At 39.3% G+C, this 17,005-nt stretch overlaps 1 protein-coding gene across 1 annotated transcript in view; it reads left to right on the forward strand.

Moving 5' to 3' along the window:
- The window catches only part of RYR2 (ryanodine receptor 2), a 644,069-nt gene that overhangs the window by 159,559 nt on the left and 467,505 nt on the right, over nt 1-17,005 (forward strand). The window contains 1 exon segment of the mRNA XM_032609082.1: nt 6,237-6,345. Coding sequence (XP_032464973.1) covers nt 6,237-6,345 — 109 coding nt within the window.

Raw genomic sequence — 17,005 nt, forward strand, 5'->3', positions numbered from 1 at the left:
ATCTCCATAGCTCGTGGGCACGTTGACCCTCAGTGGATATGGTGTCTTGCCCAAGGCCACTCAGCAGATGGGTGGCTGAGAAAAAACAAACCTGCATCAACTTCAGACCATCTGTTCCACTCCAAAGGATCCTGTCTTCACATTTCTTGGTAGAAGACAAGCTTTTCTCTTAATTTATATCTCTGTGATTCTGGCTTTCAATGTGAAATAGACTATTTTTTTAATTAGGCAGAGAAAATTATAGTTTGTTGGGATTTTCTAGTTTGTAATGCTTTGCTTTTCTTATTTGGACTTCAGAAATCTTCTGTGAAGTGTGATAGGTATATTGCCACTTAATGGATGGGGAAGCTCAGACTGATCTACCTGGGATCCCTTGGCTGGTTATGCATTGACTCGGAATCCCGTGTCCTTTGGTACGGTGACCTGCCCATTTGCTTATGCTGTCAAGCTGTCAAGATTTAATACCTCATTAATTTTCAAAATACATTTTGAGATATCTCTGTGTTACTCTGAAGGTTATTTCGTGCACAACTGAAAGGCAGTGTCAAAAGGTAAATTACTTGTCTTCATATTAGAAACTTAGGATTATGAAAACAAAAACCAAAGTAAAGATCCGCCATTAGGGCTGTTACTACTGTGTCCCTATAGGCGCATTTGTTTAATTTTCCAGAAATAGGTGAAATCGTAGTTTGAGGTCAACTCTTCAAACACTGAGCACTTTCTCCTGCAAATCATCATTTCAGACTGGTGGTGGTGGGGTGGGAGAGTGAGGGTCCAAGTTGAGTAACAGTGTTTCATAGTATTAAACTTGAACCAGTCTTCAGGAGGCATATGGCTTGTCTAGATCCTTTAGCTGTCATGAAGAATGAAGTAGATAGAGATCTATTAACGGAAAATGATCTTCAATACATATTAATAAATTAAAATATGGAATTTATACAAAGGGAGCCCGTTAATGGGAAAAGCCAATCTATATACTTCGATGTGAGCTTACATATGTATGCAAATGCATAAAAAAACGCCTGGAAAGATGTACATCCGAAAGCTTATCCAGCTCCCATGTGGTTATGCCTGGGAGGGAGAGTATATAAAATTAAATTTGGAAAGAGAGAATTAAATTTTTCAGTATTGTTTGAATTTTCACCAAGGAACATGTTTTTATATGTGATTTTATTTATGTGTGATTTAAAAATATGAAATAGTTTTCCACTGGTGGAGACCTGGAGATGGATATGTCACGCTGAGGGAGAAAAAAGTATGAGCAAAGGCATCAAGACTTTAAAATGGAGTGGTATGTTAGTGTGCGATTTGTACACAGTGATAACAAGAGAGGTGGTCTGCTGTAGCTTATATAGCGCCAATTATTGTTTGCAGTTCAGTTAAGTCAATGAAATGTTTCAACAGGTTTGTAAGTGACTTAGGCATATACATCTGTGTATGCCAAATGGTTCGATGGATACCTCGGTTGGAAACCTAATTGATTTCACACAGACTCTCCAGTGCCAACAAAGCCAGATGCTATGTTGTGGTTATTCTTGAGAATTTCTTTACCTGTAAGATGAGGTAATGTTTGTCAGGCAGGGAAGAACGGGGACCAGTTTGTATTTTAAAAGAAGAGAAGACACACAGCCATGCTGCTTGCTTAAGGTTTGTTACCTTTGCCAAAGCACACCTGTCCTTATCAAATTGGTCTTGTCTCCATATGAAAAGCATTATGAACCTCCTACCTGCCTGCTTTGGGTTCTGGGCAGCCTAGATACACATTTAGACAGACCGAAGTATATACTTTCTCTGGTTTAATTTTGTATGAAAAATAAGTGTAATGTTTAAGAGGCAGGTAGGTGTACAGGCTGAGTAGTAGTTCTTTGTTTCATGTTCTGATGTGGTCTATTTTGAAGCACCAGTAAGGTAAAACATATATTACATAAGGGTTTATTTCATGGTTTGGGAGCACACTCATTGTAAGGGCACGTAAAGTTCTTTCAAATTGAAGTTGTAAAAATTAAAATTCTCAGTAATAGTACTTGAGTAAAGAAAAAGACTAAGGAAAAGATGGTAACATGCAAATTGAAGCTTGCGAATTGAAGTTCCCACGACAGCTGTATAGACTGTTATACTTTATCTCTTGTGCCTGGTGTTAGGGGCCATTTAGTTGATCTTTAATTAATGAACGAGACCCTTTGTTTTCCACTGACAACTTTATTTTGGGGAAGTGGGAAGTAAGCCTTAACATAAATGCTGCAGTGTGGTTTAATTCTAAAGATGTCAGGGTTATTTGAAGAAATATACATCTAAATTAAGAAATACTTTTAGTAGTTTACTTTAAAAAGTGACAAGTAGTTACTTTTAAAAAGTAACAAGTTTTGGTAATGATTCTGTTGCCTAGAACAACCAGACGTTTCTCTTTCCAGTAAAAGAAACTAACAGTGCAAGGCTCTGATTTGTATTGTTTCAAGTTTTACTGGAAGGGGTAAAACTTTTTTCTTTTTTTAACTGCTCAGCTTTTCTATTACATTTATGTGTGTTTTGAGGGGGGAGGGGGCAAAGAGAGAGCGATAAAGGTCCAAAAAAAGATGGGTAGGGCTTCCCTGGTGGCGCAGTGGTTGAGAGTCCGCCTGCCGATGCAGGGGACGCAGGTTCGTGCCCCGGTCCGGGAAGATCCCACGTGCCGCAGAGCGGCTGGACCTGTGAGTCATGGACGCTGAGCTTGCGCGTCCGGAGCCTGTGCTCCGCACGGGAGAGGCCACAACAGTGAGAGGCCCACATACTGCAAAAAAAAAAAAAAAAGGTGGGTAGAATCTCTGAGAGAGAATTGCCTTTGCTGATTGTCTGTTCATTTATTCCTGTTAAACCCCACTATCTGTAACAAGTATGTCGCTCTGTGAAAAAATGAAATTTGTTTGGCAGGATTAATTCATTTCAGATCCATGTGGTTTTCAAGGATCTTTAAAATAAATGTAAGATATTCCAGTGATTCATACTTTAACATTTTGATTAAAGTGAAGTAGGAAACAATTTAAATATACCCAGTATGTAAACTTTTCAATATTACCAGAAAGTGCCTTTTTCTTGAAAATAACTAGAACATTTTAGATGTTATGAACAGCTGCATAGTTAATGCTTTGACTTTTCAAACGTGATTTCTCTAAAACAATCCATTTAAGAACCAATTTTAGGAAATGAGTGGTGCTTCATAAATGCCATAGATGGAGAGAAATGACAATATGCAAAACTAACTAATGACATCCCTTATTTTGAGTTCTTGTTATGGTCTTGACACTGTGATGAGCTCTTTACTTAGATAATCTCATTTTTTCACAGCAACCCTATGAGGGTGGTATAATTATTATCCCATTTTTCAGGGAAGGACACTAAAGACTAGAAAGGTTAATAGCTTGTACGTAGTGAGGCCAGGATTCTTGCTTGCTTAGGTGATCTGTTTATAGAATCCAATCTCTTAACTATTATAATACACTGATTCTAAAGCAATTCATGAAATCAGTTCAGTGGTGTGTTGGCAATGGCTCTTAGAGTTTCCTGAGAGCTAATTGTTGCATATTTAGCAGTTTTGTGAGCTGATTTGTAAACTTTTACACTTTGAAACCAGCCATCATTGGAGTATTTACACTACAGAAATGGGCAAGTCAGGGCTTTTTATTTTTAGAAATTGGTTCACTAGCACACCATTTCTTAACATAGTTCTCTACCAGTGCTATTTGTCAAAGTGTAGCTTCCAAACTCTCACAGTTTGAATGGATATGAATGGAATAAACACTTACCTTAATCAATTTTTTTCCCAGTAGCATTTGTCTTAGTGTGATAAATTGTTATTAGTATAGTTAGAACTGAGAATATTAAACTTAAAAGAGCTTATCCTGAATTTCACAGTAGAAGAGAGTCCCTTTCCAAGCTTCCAGGCTTTTACCTGAGGATTTTGGAAAGAAAGCCCTTGTCTGGCTGACTGCTGTCAGTGGAAACAATGAATAAACATTCTATAATCGGAATAGAAAAGAGTTTTATTTGAGCCAGACTGAGGACTATAGCCCAGGAGACAGATTCAAGAAACACTTGAAATGTGTTCTTCTAGACTACAAAATGGGGGCAGGCTTATATAGGCCAAATCCACAAAGTTACATAAGTGGTTTGCCAATTATAATTGGAGCTGGCAAGAAGTAAGGGCGCTTGTTAAGCCAGGATTGGTTGAGGTCTGAAATGGTTGAATAGTTACAAGGGGAGACCTTGAGACTGTAAGGGTGCAGCTGGCAGCTACTAACAGATCTTGTTTTGCGAATGGCTGGTGAAGTCTCTGAGTCTGATACAGTTCAGAAAATTCAAGTTCTCAGTAGTACAGGAATGTGTTGGAAAGCACGTGCACAATGGCTATCTGGCTCCGTTTTGAATGGCTGAACCACAGTTTTATATCTTGTGAGAACAAAGGACAGATATTAAACAGGGGTGCATCCCTTCAAGGTTTCAAAAGAGAAAGATTAGCAGACACACAGCAACTCAGAATGACCTTGCTGTCTGGGAAGGGAAACTCATCTTTGAAGGAGTACTAGCATTGGCATTGTACGGATAAAATGCCCCCATTTCCTATCTTCAAAGTGGACATTCTAAACAATCTGGTAAATGCATTTAAAAAAATGGTCACAGCAGATGTACATTGCATGTTTGACAGACCAATGCATGCATTGCTAACTGTTGCAGTTACCATGAAGTTCAAGCCAAATCATGTGTAAGCCAGAATGACTTCCCCATACCTCAATGTGTGAAAATTTCTTGCATTACCGCAGAGTATAAAAGTAGTAGCTGCACCCAGATTTGAGAGATTCCTTTGACTACTAGCTGAGATAGTTTGAGGAGGAATGGAAAGAAATTGGGCTGGGGGCCACAGAAGCCCATGATAAGAGGATAGAGGAATTCAGAAAACGAAAGTTCATTAAAAAATAAAACAAAGCAAAGCAAAACATGGGCGCCAGGAAGGTTTGTGCGGTATGAGTAACTAGTGATTATATGCTTCTTTTATCCATAAAATAATCTTAACTTCAGTTTTAGAACCCTGGTACCTGATCTTTCCTAGAAACCATAAAGCATCATTCTCTGCTGATAAGGATCTTTTTATTGGTAGTGGCTCAATTTAGTAAGTACTTTAACACTGTAAATTGTAATTCTGATGCACTGCATCAAGTTACCAAGTTATCCTCCTAATGTTCTTTTTAAGAAGACATATTCTCGCTTGTGTTTTGTGTTTAATGTATTTATAATGTTCTTCTGTTGTGAAAATGCTCCTTTGAACATCTTCCCATACCCAGCTGGATTGCCTCCTGAATCCTGCTTATCTAAAGTAAAAGCATGCATGCACGATAATGCATTTGTTCCTAATTGGGGTAGTTCTCTCTAACTTGACAGTCGGTTCTTATCTTGTTTCCTTCACCTCCTTGGTAGTTACTTGTTGGGATTTTCAGAATTTATGGGGTTATTACTTGATTGGAATGGAAGTCGATGGGAGGAAATAGAAAGGAAAAGGAATGAGTGAGAAAATAAAGCAGTACGCAGACACCGAATAGAAGTCAAATTATTGCATCCGAAGTTCGAGGCCAGATATGATACCCAACTTGAGGAAGACAAGCTAATCGTTGTCTTTGTGGATAAGGACAAGCCTGTGTGAATCAGTATTTTATACCAATCAATTTTATGTTTGCTTAACTTCACTGTTAATTTGAGTAAAGTATTCTTCTGTCCTTTTAATTTTTTATCAGCGAAGTACCTGATAGACTAGAAATGAATGCTCTAGAGTCAGAGAAGTCTGGCTTTTTAGTCCCGGCTTGAAAAATTTAGTAATTGTGACTTTGGAAAAGTAACCTAACTTCTCTATATTCTTGTCCACACAATAATAGTAATAATCCTTACCGTAGATGACCACAGGAGTTATTGATAACGCTCCGAGTGCAGTGCCTAGTCAGAGTAGGCGCTCAGTAAATGGTAGCTTATAGTTATCCGTAAATTAAAATGCGGATTAAGTATGAGAGGTATAGACAATGTATTTGGATGATTTGGGAGCTCATATTGGAGAATTGACAAGTACTCTTTATTCTTTCTGTGAAAGAAACTGAAGTATAATAAGGTAAATTGGGTCTAGATGCTTGATGATGATGGTGGTGGTGCTGGTGATGATAATGATGATGATGATGATGACGACGATGATGATGATGGCGGCTTTCCTTCTTTCTGCACAGAATGTTCCCCCAGACCTCTCCATCTGCACCTTTGTGCTGGAACAGTCCCTCTCTGTCCGGGCCCTGCAGGAGATGCTGGCTAACACTGTGGAGAAGTCACAAGGGGCAAGTACTTAATTTATGTTGTCTTGCAGTATTTTAATGAACTCAGCTACTATATGAATGATTTCTTTCACAGGTTTTGGAGATTTTCTTTTGACCAAAATATGTAAATGCCTTTTAGTTGTGATTTTCTTAAGTCTGCCTTTCTGCTTCATCCAGCAGATCTGTTGACGTCTTAAAGAACTTAAAAAAATCCATCCTCAGGGTGATCTGTGTCCTTGAACCTCATGCTTATGTCAATGATTACAATAGAATCTTCTCCTTGAGCATTTGTGTTTGTAACGTTTTTTGGAGCTGTTATTTTGACTCTTTCACTTAATTGCTTTATGCATGGCTGTCACTAATCTTTATTTCATTCTCAAATGCCTCTAACCATGTGACTGTGTCCTAAGCTTCTTTATGGCAAGTAAAATTTCATGGCACTCGTATATTTGAAGTAACGAAATTATGGTGTTACAGCTTTAGTCAGTTGTAATTTTGCAAATAGATAATCATTTTCTTCTGAAAATTGAAATTTTTATTCTGTCCCCTAATGCAAACATTTTTCTTTGAAAGCTTATTTGGTAATTTAAATTATATTCCATTCTATGCTGTGAGTGATTTCTGGGCTACTGCCCATTCTTAGCCAATTCATTAAATTTTAGAATTAAGCAGGAGGATGAATGGTCAAATTTTTGTTTCCTGTTTATTTGTTTGCTTGTTGCTATAATTACTGCAGTGTATGGTTTAATAAGCTACACTATTTCCAGGAATAAAGCTGAAAATTTTTATTTGCCATTATTGGTCCATGTGTTGCTGTTTTTGTTGTTAATCATTGCTCCGGTTTGGATAAGTAAAGAGATTTAAAAATGATAATATATGGTTTAACAGAAAATGAGTGATCAGTTCTGATGTAATGTATTTTCATTAGCCTTGTAGTTTTTAAAATTTTAGTGTCACACAGCTTAGGACTTTAAATGGTTTGTACATTAATTTTAAATTAATTTAAAATTTTAATTCTGTACCACATATATGTATGTATGTATGGAGGAGAAAAGTACGTTTGTAAGTATGGAGGAGAAACTTTAGTGATCTTTATTTGATATTAGACTAATGGCTTATTTTTTTTTATTTTTTTTTTTTTTAAACATCTTTATTGGGGTATAATTGCTTTACAATGGTGTGTTAGTTTCTGATTCACAACAAAGTGAATCAGCTATACATATACATATGTTCCCATATGTCTTCCCTCTTGCGTCTCCCTCCCTCCCACTCTCCCCTTCCCACCCTTCCAGGCTGTCACAAAGCACCGAGCTAATATCCCTGTGCCTTGCGGGTGCTTCCCCCCAGCTATCTACCTTACTACGTTTGTTAGTGTGTATATGTCCATGACTCTCTCTCGCCCTGTCAAAACTCACCCTTCCCCCTCCCCATATCCTTAAGTCCGTTCTCCAGTAGGTCTGCGTCTTTATTCCTATCTTACCCCTAGGTTCTTCATGACATTTTTTTCCCTTAAATTCCATATATATGTGTTAGCATACGGTATTTGTCTTTTTCTTTCTGACTTACTTCACTCTGTATGACAGATTCTAGGTCTATCCATCTCATTACAAATAGCTCAATTTCATTTCTTTTTAAGGCTGAGTAATATTCCATTGTGTATATGTGCCACATCTTCTTTATCCATTCATCCGATGATGGGCGCTTAGGTTGTTTCCATGTCCTGGCTATTGTAAATAGAGCTGCAATGAACATTTTGGTACATGACTCTCTTTGAATTTTGGTTTTCTCAGGGTATATGCCAAGTAGTGGGATTGCTGGGTCATATGGTAATTCTATTTGTAGTTTTTTAAGGAACCTCCATACTGTTCTCCACAGTGGCTGAACCAATTCACATTCCCACCAGCAGTGCAAGAGTGTCCCCTTTTCTCCACACCCTCTCCAGCATTTATTGTTTCTTGATTTTTTGATGATGGCCATTCTGACTGGTGTGAGATGATATCTCATTGTAGTTTTGATTTGCATTTCTCTAATGATTAATGATGTTGAGCATTCTTTCATGTGTTTGTTGGCATTCTGTATATCTTCTTTGGAGAAATGTCTATTTAGGTCTTCTGCCCATTTTTGGATGGGGTTGTTTGTATTTTTGTTATTGAGCTGCATGAGCTGCTTGTAAATTTTGGAGATTAATCCTTTGTCAGTTGCTTCATTTGCAAATGTTTTCTCCCATTCTGAGGGTTGTCTTTTGGTCTTGGTTATGGTTTCCTTTGCTGTGCAAAAGCTTTGAAGTTTCATTAGGTCCCATTTGTTTATTTTTGTTTTTATTTCCATTACTCTAGGAGGTGGGTCAGAAAGGATCTTGCTGTGATTTATGTCATAGAGTGTTCTTCCTATGTTTTCTTCTAAGAGTTTGATAGTTTCTGGCCTTACATTTAGGTCTTTAATCCATTTTGAGCTTATTTTTGTGTATGGTGTTAGGGAGTGATCTAATCTCATACTTTTACATGTACCTGTCCAGTTTTCCCAGCACCATTTATTGAAGAGGCTGTCCTTTCTCCACTGTACATTCCTGCCTCCTTTATCAAAGATAAGGTGTCCATATGTGCGTGGGTTTATCTCTGGGCTTTCTATCCTGTTCCACTGATCTATCTTTCTGTTTTTGTGCCAGTACCATACTGTCTTGATTACTGTTGCTTTGTAATATAGTCTGAAGTCAGGGAGCCTTATTCCTCCAGCTCCTTTTTTCGTTCTAAAGATTGCTTTGGCTATTCGGGGTCTTTTGTGTTTCCATACAAATTGCAAAATTTTTTGTTCTAGTTCTGTGAAAAATGCCAGTGGTAGTTTGATAGGGATTGCATTGAATCTGTAGATTGCTTTGGGTAGTAGAGTCATTTTCACAATGTTGATTCTTCCCATCCAAGAACATGGTATATCTCTCCATCTATTTGTATCATCTTTAATTTCTTTCATCAGTGTCTTATAATTTTCTGCATACAGGTCTTTCGTATCCTTAGGTAGGTTTATTCCTAGATATTTTATTCTTTTTGTTGCAATGGTAAATGGGAGTGTTTTCTTGATTTCACTTTCAGATTTTTCATCATTAGTATATAGGAATGCCAGAGATTTCTGTGCATTAATTTTGTATCCTGCTACTTTACCAAATTCATTGATTAGCTCTAGTAGTTTTCTGGTAGCATCTTTAGGATTCTCTATGTATAGTATCATGTCATCTGCAAACAGTGACAGCTTTACTTCTTCTTTTCCAATTTGGATTCCTTTTATTTCCTTTTCTTCTCTGATTGCTGTGGCTAAAACTTCCAAAACTATGTTGAATAAGAGTGGTGAGAGTGGGCAACCTTGTCTTGTTCCTGATTTTAGTGGAAATGCTTTCAGTTTTTCACCATTGAGGATGATGTTTGCTGTGGGCTTGTCATATATGGCTTTTATTATGTTTAGGAAAGTTCCCTCTATGCCTACTTTCTGGAGGGTTTTTATCATAAATGGGTGTTGAATTTTGTCGAAAGCTTTCTCTGCATCTATTGAGATGATCATATGGTTTTTCTCCTTCAATTTGTTAATATAGTTTATCACATTGATAGATTTGCGTATATTGAAGAATCCTTGCATTCCTGGAATAAACCCCACTTGATCATGGTGTATGACCCTTTTAATGTGCTGTTGGATTCTGTTTGCTAGTATTTTGTTGAGGATTTTTGCATCTATGTTCATCAGTGATATTGGCCTGTAGTTTTCTTTCTTTGTGACATCCTTGTCTGGTTTTGGTATCAAGGTGATGGTGGCTTCGTAGAAGGAATTTGGGAGTGTTCCTCCCTCTGCTATATTTTGGAAGAGTTTGAGAAGGATAGGTGTTAGCTCTTCTCTAAACGTTTGATAGAATTCACCTGTGAAGCCATCTGGTCCTGGGCTTTTGTTTGTTGGAAGGTTTTTAATCACAGTTTCAATTTCAGTGCTTGTGATTGGTCTGTTAATATTTTCTATTTCTTCCTGATTCAGTCTTGGCAGGTTGTGCATTTCTAAAAATTTGTCCATTTCTTCCAGATTGTCCATTTTATTGGCATAGAGTTGCTTGTAGTAATCTCTCATGATTTTTTTTATTTCTGCAGTGTCAGTTGTTACTTCTCCTTTTTCATTTCTAATTCTATTGATTTGAGTCTTCTCCCTTTTTTTCTTGATGAGTCTGGCTAGTGGTTTATCTATTTTGTTTATCTTCTCAAAGAACCAGCTTTTAGTTTTATTGATCTTTGCTATTGTTTCCTTCATTTCTTTTTCATTTATTTCTGATCTGATTTTTATGATTTCTTTCCTTCTGCTAGCTTTGGGGTTTTTTTGTTCTTCTTTCTCTAATTGCTTGAGGTGCAAGGTTAGGTTGTTTATTCGAGATGTTTCCTGCTTCTTAAGGTGGGCTTGTATTGCTATAAACTTCCCCCTTAGAACTGCTTTTGCTGCATCCCATAGGTTTTGGGTCGTTGTGTCTCCATTGTCATTTGTTTCTAGGTATTTTTTTATTTCCTCTTTGATTTCTTCAGTGATCACTTCATTATTAAGTAGTGTATTGTTTAGCCTCCATGTGTTTGTATTTTTTACAGATCTTTTCCTGTAATTGATATCTAGTCTCATGGCGTTGTGGTCGGAAAAGATACTTGATACAATTTCAGTTTTCTTAAATTTACCAAGGCTTGATTTGTGACCCAAGATATGATCTATCCTGGAGAATGTTCCATGAGCACTTGAGAAAAATGTGTATTCTGTTGTTTTTGGATGGAGTGTCCTATAAATATCAATTAAGTCCATCTTGTTTAATGTATCATTTAAAGCTTGTGTTTCCTTATTTATTTTCATTTTGGATGATCTGTCCATGGGTGAAAGTGGGGTGTTAAAGTCCCCTACTATGAATGTGTTACTGTTGATCTCCCCTTTTATGGTTGTTAGTATTTGCCTTATGTATTGAGGTGCTCCTATGTTGGGTGCATAAATATTTACAATTGTTATATCTTCTTCTTGGATCGATCCCTTGATCATTATGTAGTGTCCTTCTTTGTCCCTTTTAATAGTCCTTATTTTAAAGTCTATTTTGTCTGATATGAGAATTGCTACTCCAGCTTTCTTTTGGTTTCCATTTGCATGGAATATCTTTTTCCATCCCCTTACTTTCAGTCTGTATGTGTCTCTAGTTCTGAAGTGGGTCTCTTGTAGACAGCATATATAAGGGTCTTGTTTTTGTATCCATTCAGCCAATCTGTGTCTTTTGGTGGGAGCATTTAGTCCATTTACATTTAAGGTAATTATCGATATGTATGTTCCTATTTCCATTTTATATATTGTTTTGGGTTCGCTACTATAGGTCATTTCCTTCTCTTGTGTTTCGTGTCTAGAGAAGTTCCTTTAGCATTTGTTGTAAAGCTGGTTTGGTGGTGCTGAACTCTCTCAGCTTTTGCTTGTCTGTAAAGGTTTTAATTTCTCCATCAAATGTGAATGAGATCCTTGCTGGGTAGAGTAGTCTTGGTTTCAGGCTATTCTCCTTCATCACTTTCAGTATGTCCTGCCACTCCCTTCTGGCTTGTAGGGTTTCTGCTGAGAGGTCCGCTGTTAACCTTATGGGGATTCCCTTGTGTGTTATTTGTTGTTTTTCCCTTGCTGCTTTTAATATGCTTTCTTTGTATTTAATTTTTGACAGTTTGATTAATATGTGTCTTGGCGTGTTTCTCCTTGTATTTATCCTGTATGGGACCCTCTGTGCTTCCTGGACTTGATTAACTATTTCCTTTCCCATATTAGGGAAGTTTTCAACTATAATCTCTTCAAATATTTTCTCAGTCCCTTTCTTTCTTTCTTCTTCTTCTGGAACCCCTATAATTCGAATGTTGGTGCGTTTCATGTTGTCCCAGAGGTCTCTGAGACTGTCCTCAGTTCTTTTCATTCTTTTTTCTTTATTCTGCTCTGCAGTAGTTATTTCCACTACTTTATCTTCCAGGTCACTTATCCGTTCTTCTGCCTCAGTTATTCTGCTATTGATCCTATCTAGAGTGATTTTAATTTCATTTATTGCATTGTTCATCGTTGCTTGTTTCATCTTTAGTTCTTGTAGGTCCTTGTTAACTGTTTCTTGCATTTTGTCCATTCTACTTCCAAGATTTCGGATCATCCTTACTATCATTATTCTGAATTCTTTTTCAGGTAGATTGCCTATTTCCTCTTCATTTGTTAGGTCTGGTGGGTTTTTATCTTGCTCCTTCATCTGCTGTGTGTTTTTCTGTCTTCTCATTTTGCTTATCTTACTGTGTTTGGGGTCTCCTTTTTTGCAGGCTGCACTTTCGTAGTTCCCGTTGTTTTTGATGTCTGTCTCCAGTGGCTAAGGTTGTTTCAGTGGGTTGTGTAGGCTTCCTGGTGGAGGGGACTAGTGCCTGTGTTGTGCTGGATGAGGCTGGATCTTGTCTCTCTAGTGGGCAGGTTCACGTCTGGTGGTGTGTTTTGGGGTGTCTGTGGCCTTATTATGATTTTAGGCAGCCTCTCTGCTAATGGGTGGGGTTGTGTTCCTGTTTTGCTAGTTGTTTGGCATAGGTTGTCCAGCACTGTGGCTTGCTGGTCGTTTGAGTGAAGCTGGGTGCTGGTGTTAAGATGGAGGTCTCTGGGAGATTTCCGCTGTTTAATATTATGTGGAGCTGGGAGGTCTCTTGTTGACCAGTGACCTGAAGTTGGCTCTCCTACCTCAGAGGCAGAGCCCTGACTCCTGGCTGGAGCACCAAGAGCCTTTCATCCACACGGCTCAGAATAAAAGGGAGAAAAAGTAGAGAGAATTAGTAGAAGTATGAGGAAAGAAAGAAGGAAAGGAGGAAAGGAAGGAAGGAAGAAAGAAGCAAAGAAGGAAAGAAAGGGAGGGAGGGAGGGAGGGAGGAAGGAAGGAAGGAGGGAAAGAAGGAAAAAAAGACAGAAAGAAAGATGATACAGTAAAAATAAAATAAAGTATAATATAGTTATTGAATTAAAAAATATTTAGAAAAAAAAAAAGGGACGGATAGAACCTTAGGACAAATGTTGGAAGCAAAGCTATACAGAGAAAATCTTACACAGAAGCATACACATACACCTTCACAAAAAGAGGTAAAGGGGGAAAAATCATAAATCCTGCTCCCTGAGACCACCTCCTCAATTTGGGGTGATTCGTTGTCTAAAGGAGGGAGGGAAGGAAGGAAAGAAAGAAAGAACGAAGGTAAAGTATAATAAAGTTATTACAATTAAACTTAATTATTAAGAAAAAGAATTTTAAAAAAAAAGTCATGGACGGATAGAGCCCTAGGACAAATGGTGGAAGCTAGAGTATACAGACTAGATGTCACACAGGAGCATACACGTACACCTTCACAAAAAGAGGAAAAGGGAAAAAAATCATAGATTTCGCTCCTAAATTCCACCTCTTCAATTTGGGATCATTCCTTGTCTATTCAGGTATTCCACAGATGCAGGGTATATCAAGTTGATTGTGGAGCTTTAATCCGCTGCTTCTGTGGCTGCTGGGAGAGATTTCCCTTTCTCTTCTTTGTTTTCACAGCTCACAGGAGCTCAGCTTTGGATTTGGCCCTGCCTCTGCGTGTAGGTCGCTGGAGGGCGTCTGTTTTTTCGCTCAGCCAGGACGGGGTTAAAGGAGCCGCTGATTCGGGGCCTCCGGCTCACTCAGGCCGGGGGTTGGGGGATGGGGGTAGGAGGGGCACTGCGTGCGGGGTGGGCCTGCGGCGGCAGAGGCGGCGTGACGCTGCGGCAGAGGCCGGCGTGACGCTGCACCAGCCTGAGGCCCGCCGTGCGCTGTCCCGGGGAAGTTGTCCCGGGGAAGTTGTCCCTGGATCCCGGGAACCTGGCAGTGGCGGGCTGCACAGGCTCTGCGGAAGAGGGGTGTCGAGAGTGACCTGTGCTCGCACACAGGCCCCTTGGTGGCGGCAGCAGCAGCCTTAGCGTCTCCCGCCCGTCTCTGGGGTCCGCGGTTTTAGCCGCGGCTCGCGCCCGTCTCTGGGGTTTGCGCTTTCAGCCGCGGCTCGCGCCCGTCTCGGGGGCTCGCGCCCTCAGCCGCGGCTCGCGCCCGTCTCTGGGGTTCGCGCTTTTAGCCGCGGCTCGCGCCCGTCTCTGGAGTTCCTTTAAGCAGCGCTCTTAAACCCCTCTCCTCGCGCACCAGGAGACAAAGAGGGAAGAAAAAGTCTCTTGCCTCTTCGGCCGGTGCAGGCTTTTCCCCGAACTCCCTCCCGGCTAGTCGTGGTGCACTAACCCCTTCAGGCTATGTTCAAGCCGCCAACCCCAGTCCTCTCCCTGAGCTCCGTCCAAAACCAAAACCCGAGCCTCAGCTCGCAGCCCCGCCCGCCCCGGTGGGTGAGCAGCAAGCCTCTCGGGTTGGTGAGTGCTGGTCGGCACCGATCGTCTGTGCAGGAATCTCCCCGCTTTGCCCTCCGCACCCGTCGCTGTGCACTACTCCGCGGTCCCGAAACTCCCCCCTCTGCCTCCCGCAGTCTCCGCCCGCGGAGGGGCTTCCTAGTGTGTGGAAACTTTTCCTCCTTCACAGCTCCCTCGCACTGGTGCAGGTGCCGTCCTTATTCTTTTGTCTCTGTTTTTTCTTTTGCCCTACCCAGTTACGTGGGGAGTTTCTTGCCTTTTGGGAGGTCTGAGGTCTTCTGCCAGCCTTCAGTAGGAGTTCTGTAGGAGTTGTTCCACGTGTGGATGTATTTCTGGTGTATCCGTGGGGAGGAAGGCGATCTCCGCGTCTTACTCTTCCGCCATCTTCAAGGTCCCCCCTAATGGCTTATTTTTAAAAAGATCCAAATATGTTATGCATGTTTTAATTTTTCAAGTTCATTTTTGGTTACAACAGTTTGAAATTAAGGTATTAAACTACGTAAAGTTAAAAAAATGTTTTTTCTGGGTTTTAATGCAGTGCTTTTGGATTAGGCTTGAATCAAAGAGGAATAAAACATTTGTCAGTTTAACTAGTTTTCTTTCTACCTGGAATAACCCCTCCTGATTTTTAAACATCACGTATCAACTTTGAAATTCAAATCTGTTTTTACAAAGGAAAATCCTTTTTCTTTTGCATGAGCATCTAGAAAAGTGTGTATTTTCATTTCACTTATCTTTGTAGGTACCAACTTACGATTAAGTTCCCATAAATTTAATTTTTATATTGCTAAGCTGCTTTTTCTAAATTTAAACTTTTGAGGAGACGTTTTACCTCCCTAGAATCATGGCGTTGGATTAGGCAAGCTCTCAATTTTCTGTGTATATATGAAGTGTTGAAAATACTAGTTTTGGACTTAGTTTTGAAGATACTTATTAGAATTTCTGCCTCCTCCCATATATTTATTTAGCTGAATTTTATTTTGAGTTGTACTCTATCTAGAAAGTTTCTATCAGAGGTAAAGTGGTAATTTATGTGATATGTGGAATACCATTTAAAAAGACGAGCGTAGATACCATAAGACATTAATTAGAAAAGAAAACTTGAGAAAAACCTGCTACAGGAAAGGAACATATTTCATTGAGCCAAATCTCACTTTCAAGCTAGTAACTTTTAGGAAGAAACCAGTGTCCAGTAGCTCCAGAGGAAACTGTTTCTGGGGGAAAGAAGGATTCTTAGACTGCAGAGGAGTTTTGATTATACCCGGGAGTGATGTTCAAAATACTTCGTAACTAGTTTGACACGGGCATTGATTACTCAGAGTGGACCTCAGTCGAAATGCTTGAGTCAAGGTCCTGGGGAGATTTGGGGGGTGGTCTGACCAGTTTGGGGGTATCGTGGAGGAGTTGTGGGCTGATCAGAGTTAGGGCTGAGGTTATTTACCAGGAGGGCTAGTTTTCCACTGTAACAACCATCTTCATCATAATAGTGCAAACCGGCTGAAGAGCACGTTTGATTACATGGGATCAGTGGATGCTGTTGGCACTTGTAGGAGTCAGTCTTTGGACTCCATAGGTATCCACATCCTCTTTACGAGTGCCTCATATGTCTCCTTTGAATTCATTATGGGAATCTGTGGCAAACGTCAATACTTTTGTCAAGCAAATTGTCATCTCTAACAATAAATTATATGCAGTAGATTTGCTTAAAGAAAGATCCACTTTGACTGGGATGAAGCATGTCAGGAAGGTGATGCTAATTTTCTTGAAATCATTTCTTTCCCTACCAATTAACAGCGTATCAGAAAGAACCTGTGTATTACCTGATTCTCCCACTCTCTCGTGATCAAATTTCTCTAAGAAGCCTTGTTCTTTTTTTAAAAAAAATAATTCTTCTTAAACTCTTTGTGTAATTCAATACACTTAATACTGATACTATTTAATGTCCCAAATGCTGTCATAGGCATGGTAGCAATACAACAAACACACTTGATGATGATAAGGAAAAAAATGTCTCATCTAGAACCATGACTTTTCTTCTTGTGGTTATGTACCATTTTGCTTGTATTCTTGGGTCCCACAGGATAAATGCATGGTTTTATTAAAGCTGCAGGAAATCTAGCAGGAAATTCCCGACATCACTTGTGCCAAAACAAATCATGAAGATTATTGATACCAAAAGGAGACACGTAAAATGCAACAGAGATATTACCTAATTTATGAAGTTTTGATTCCACAGAGTTGCTTATTGTGGCTATTGGTAAAATAACTAACATATAAATGACACAAGAAGCATT

This window comes from Phocoena sinus, chromosome 16 (assembly GCF_008692025.1).
Source record: "Phocoena sinus isolate mPhoSin1 chromosome 16, mPhoSin1.pri, whole genome shotgun sequence".
NCBI classification, from domain to species: Eukaryota; Metazoa; Chordata; class Mammalia; order Artiodactyla; family Phocoenidae; genus Phocoena; species Phocoena sinus.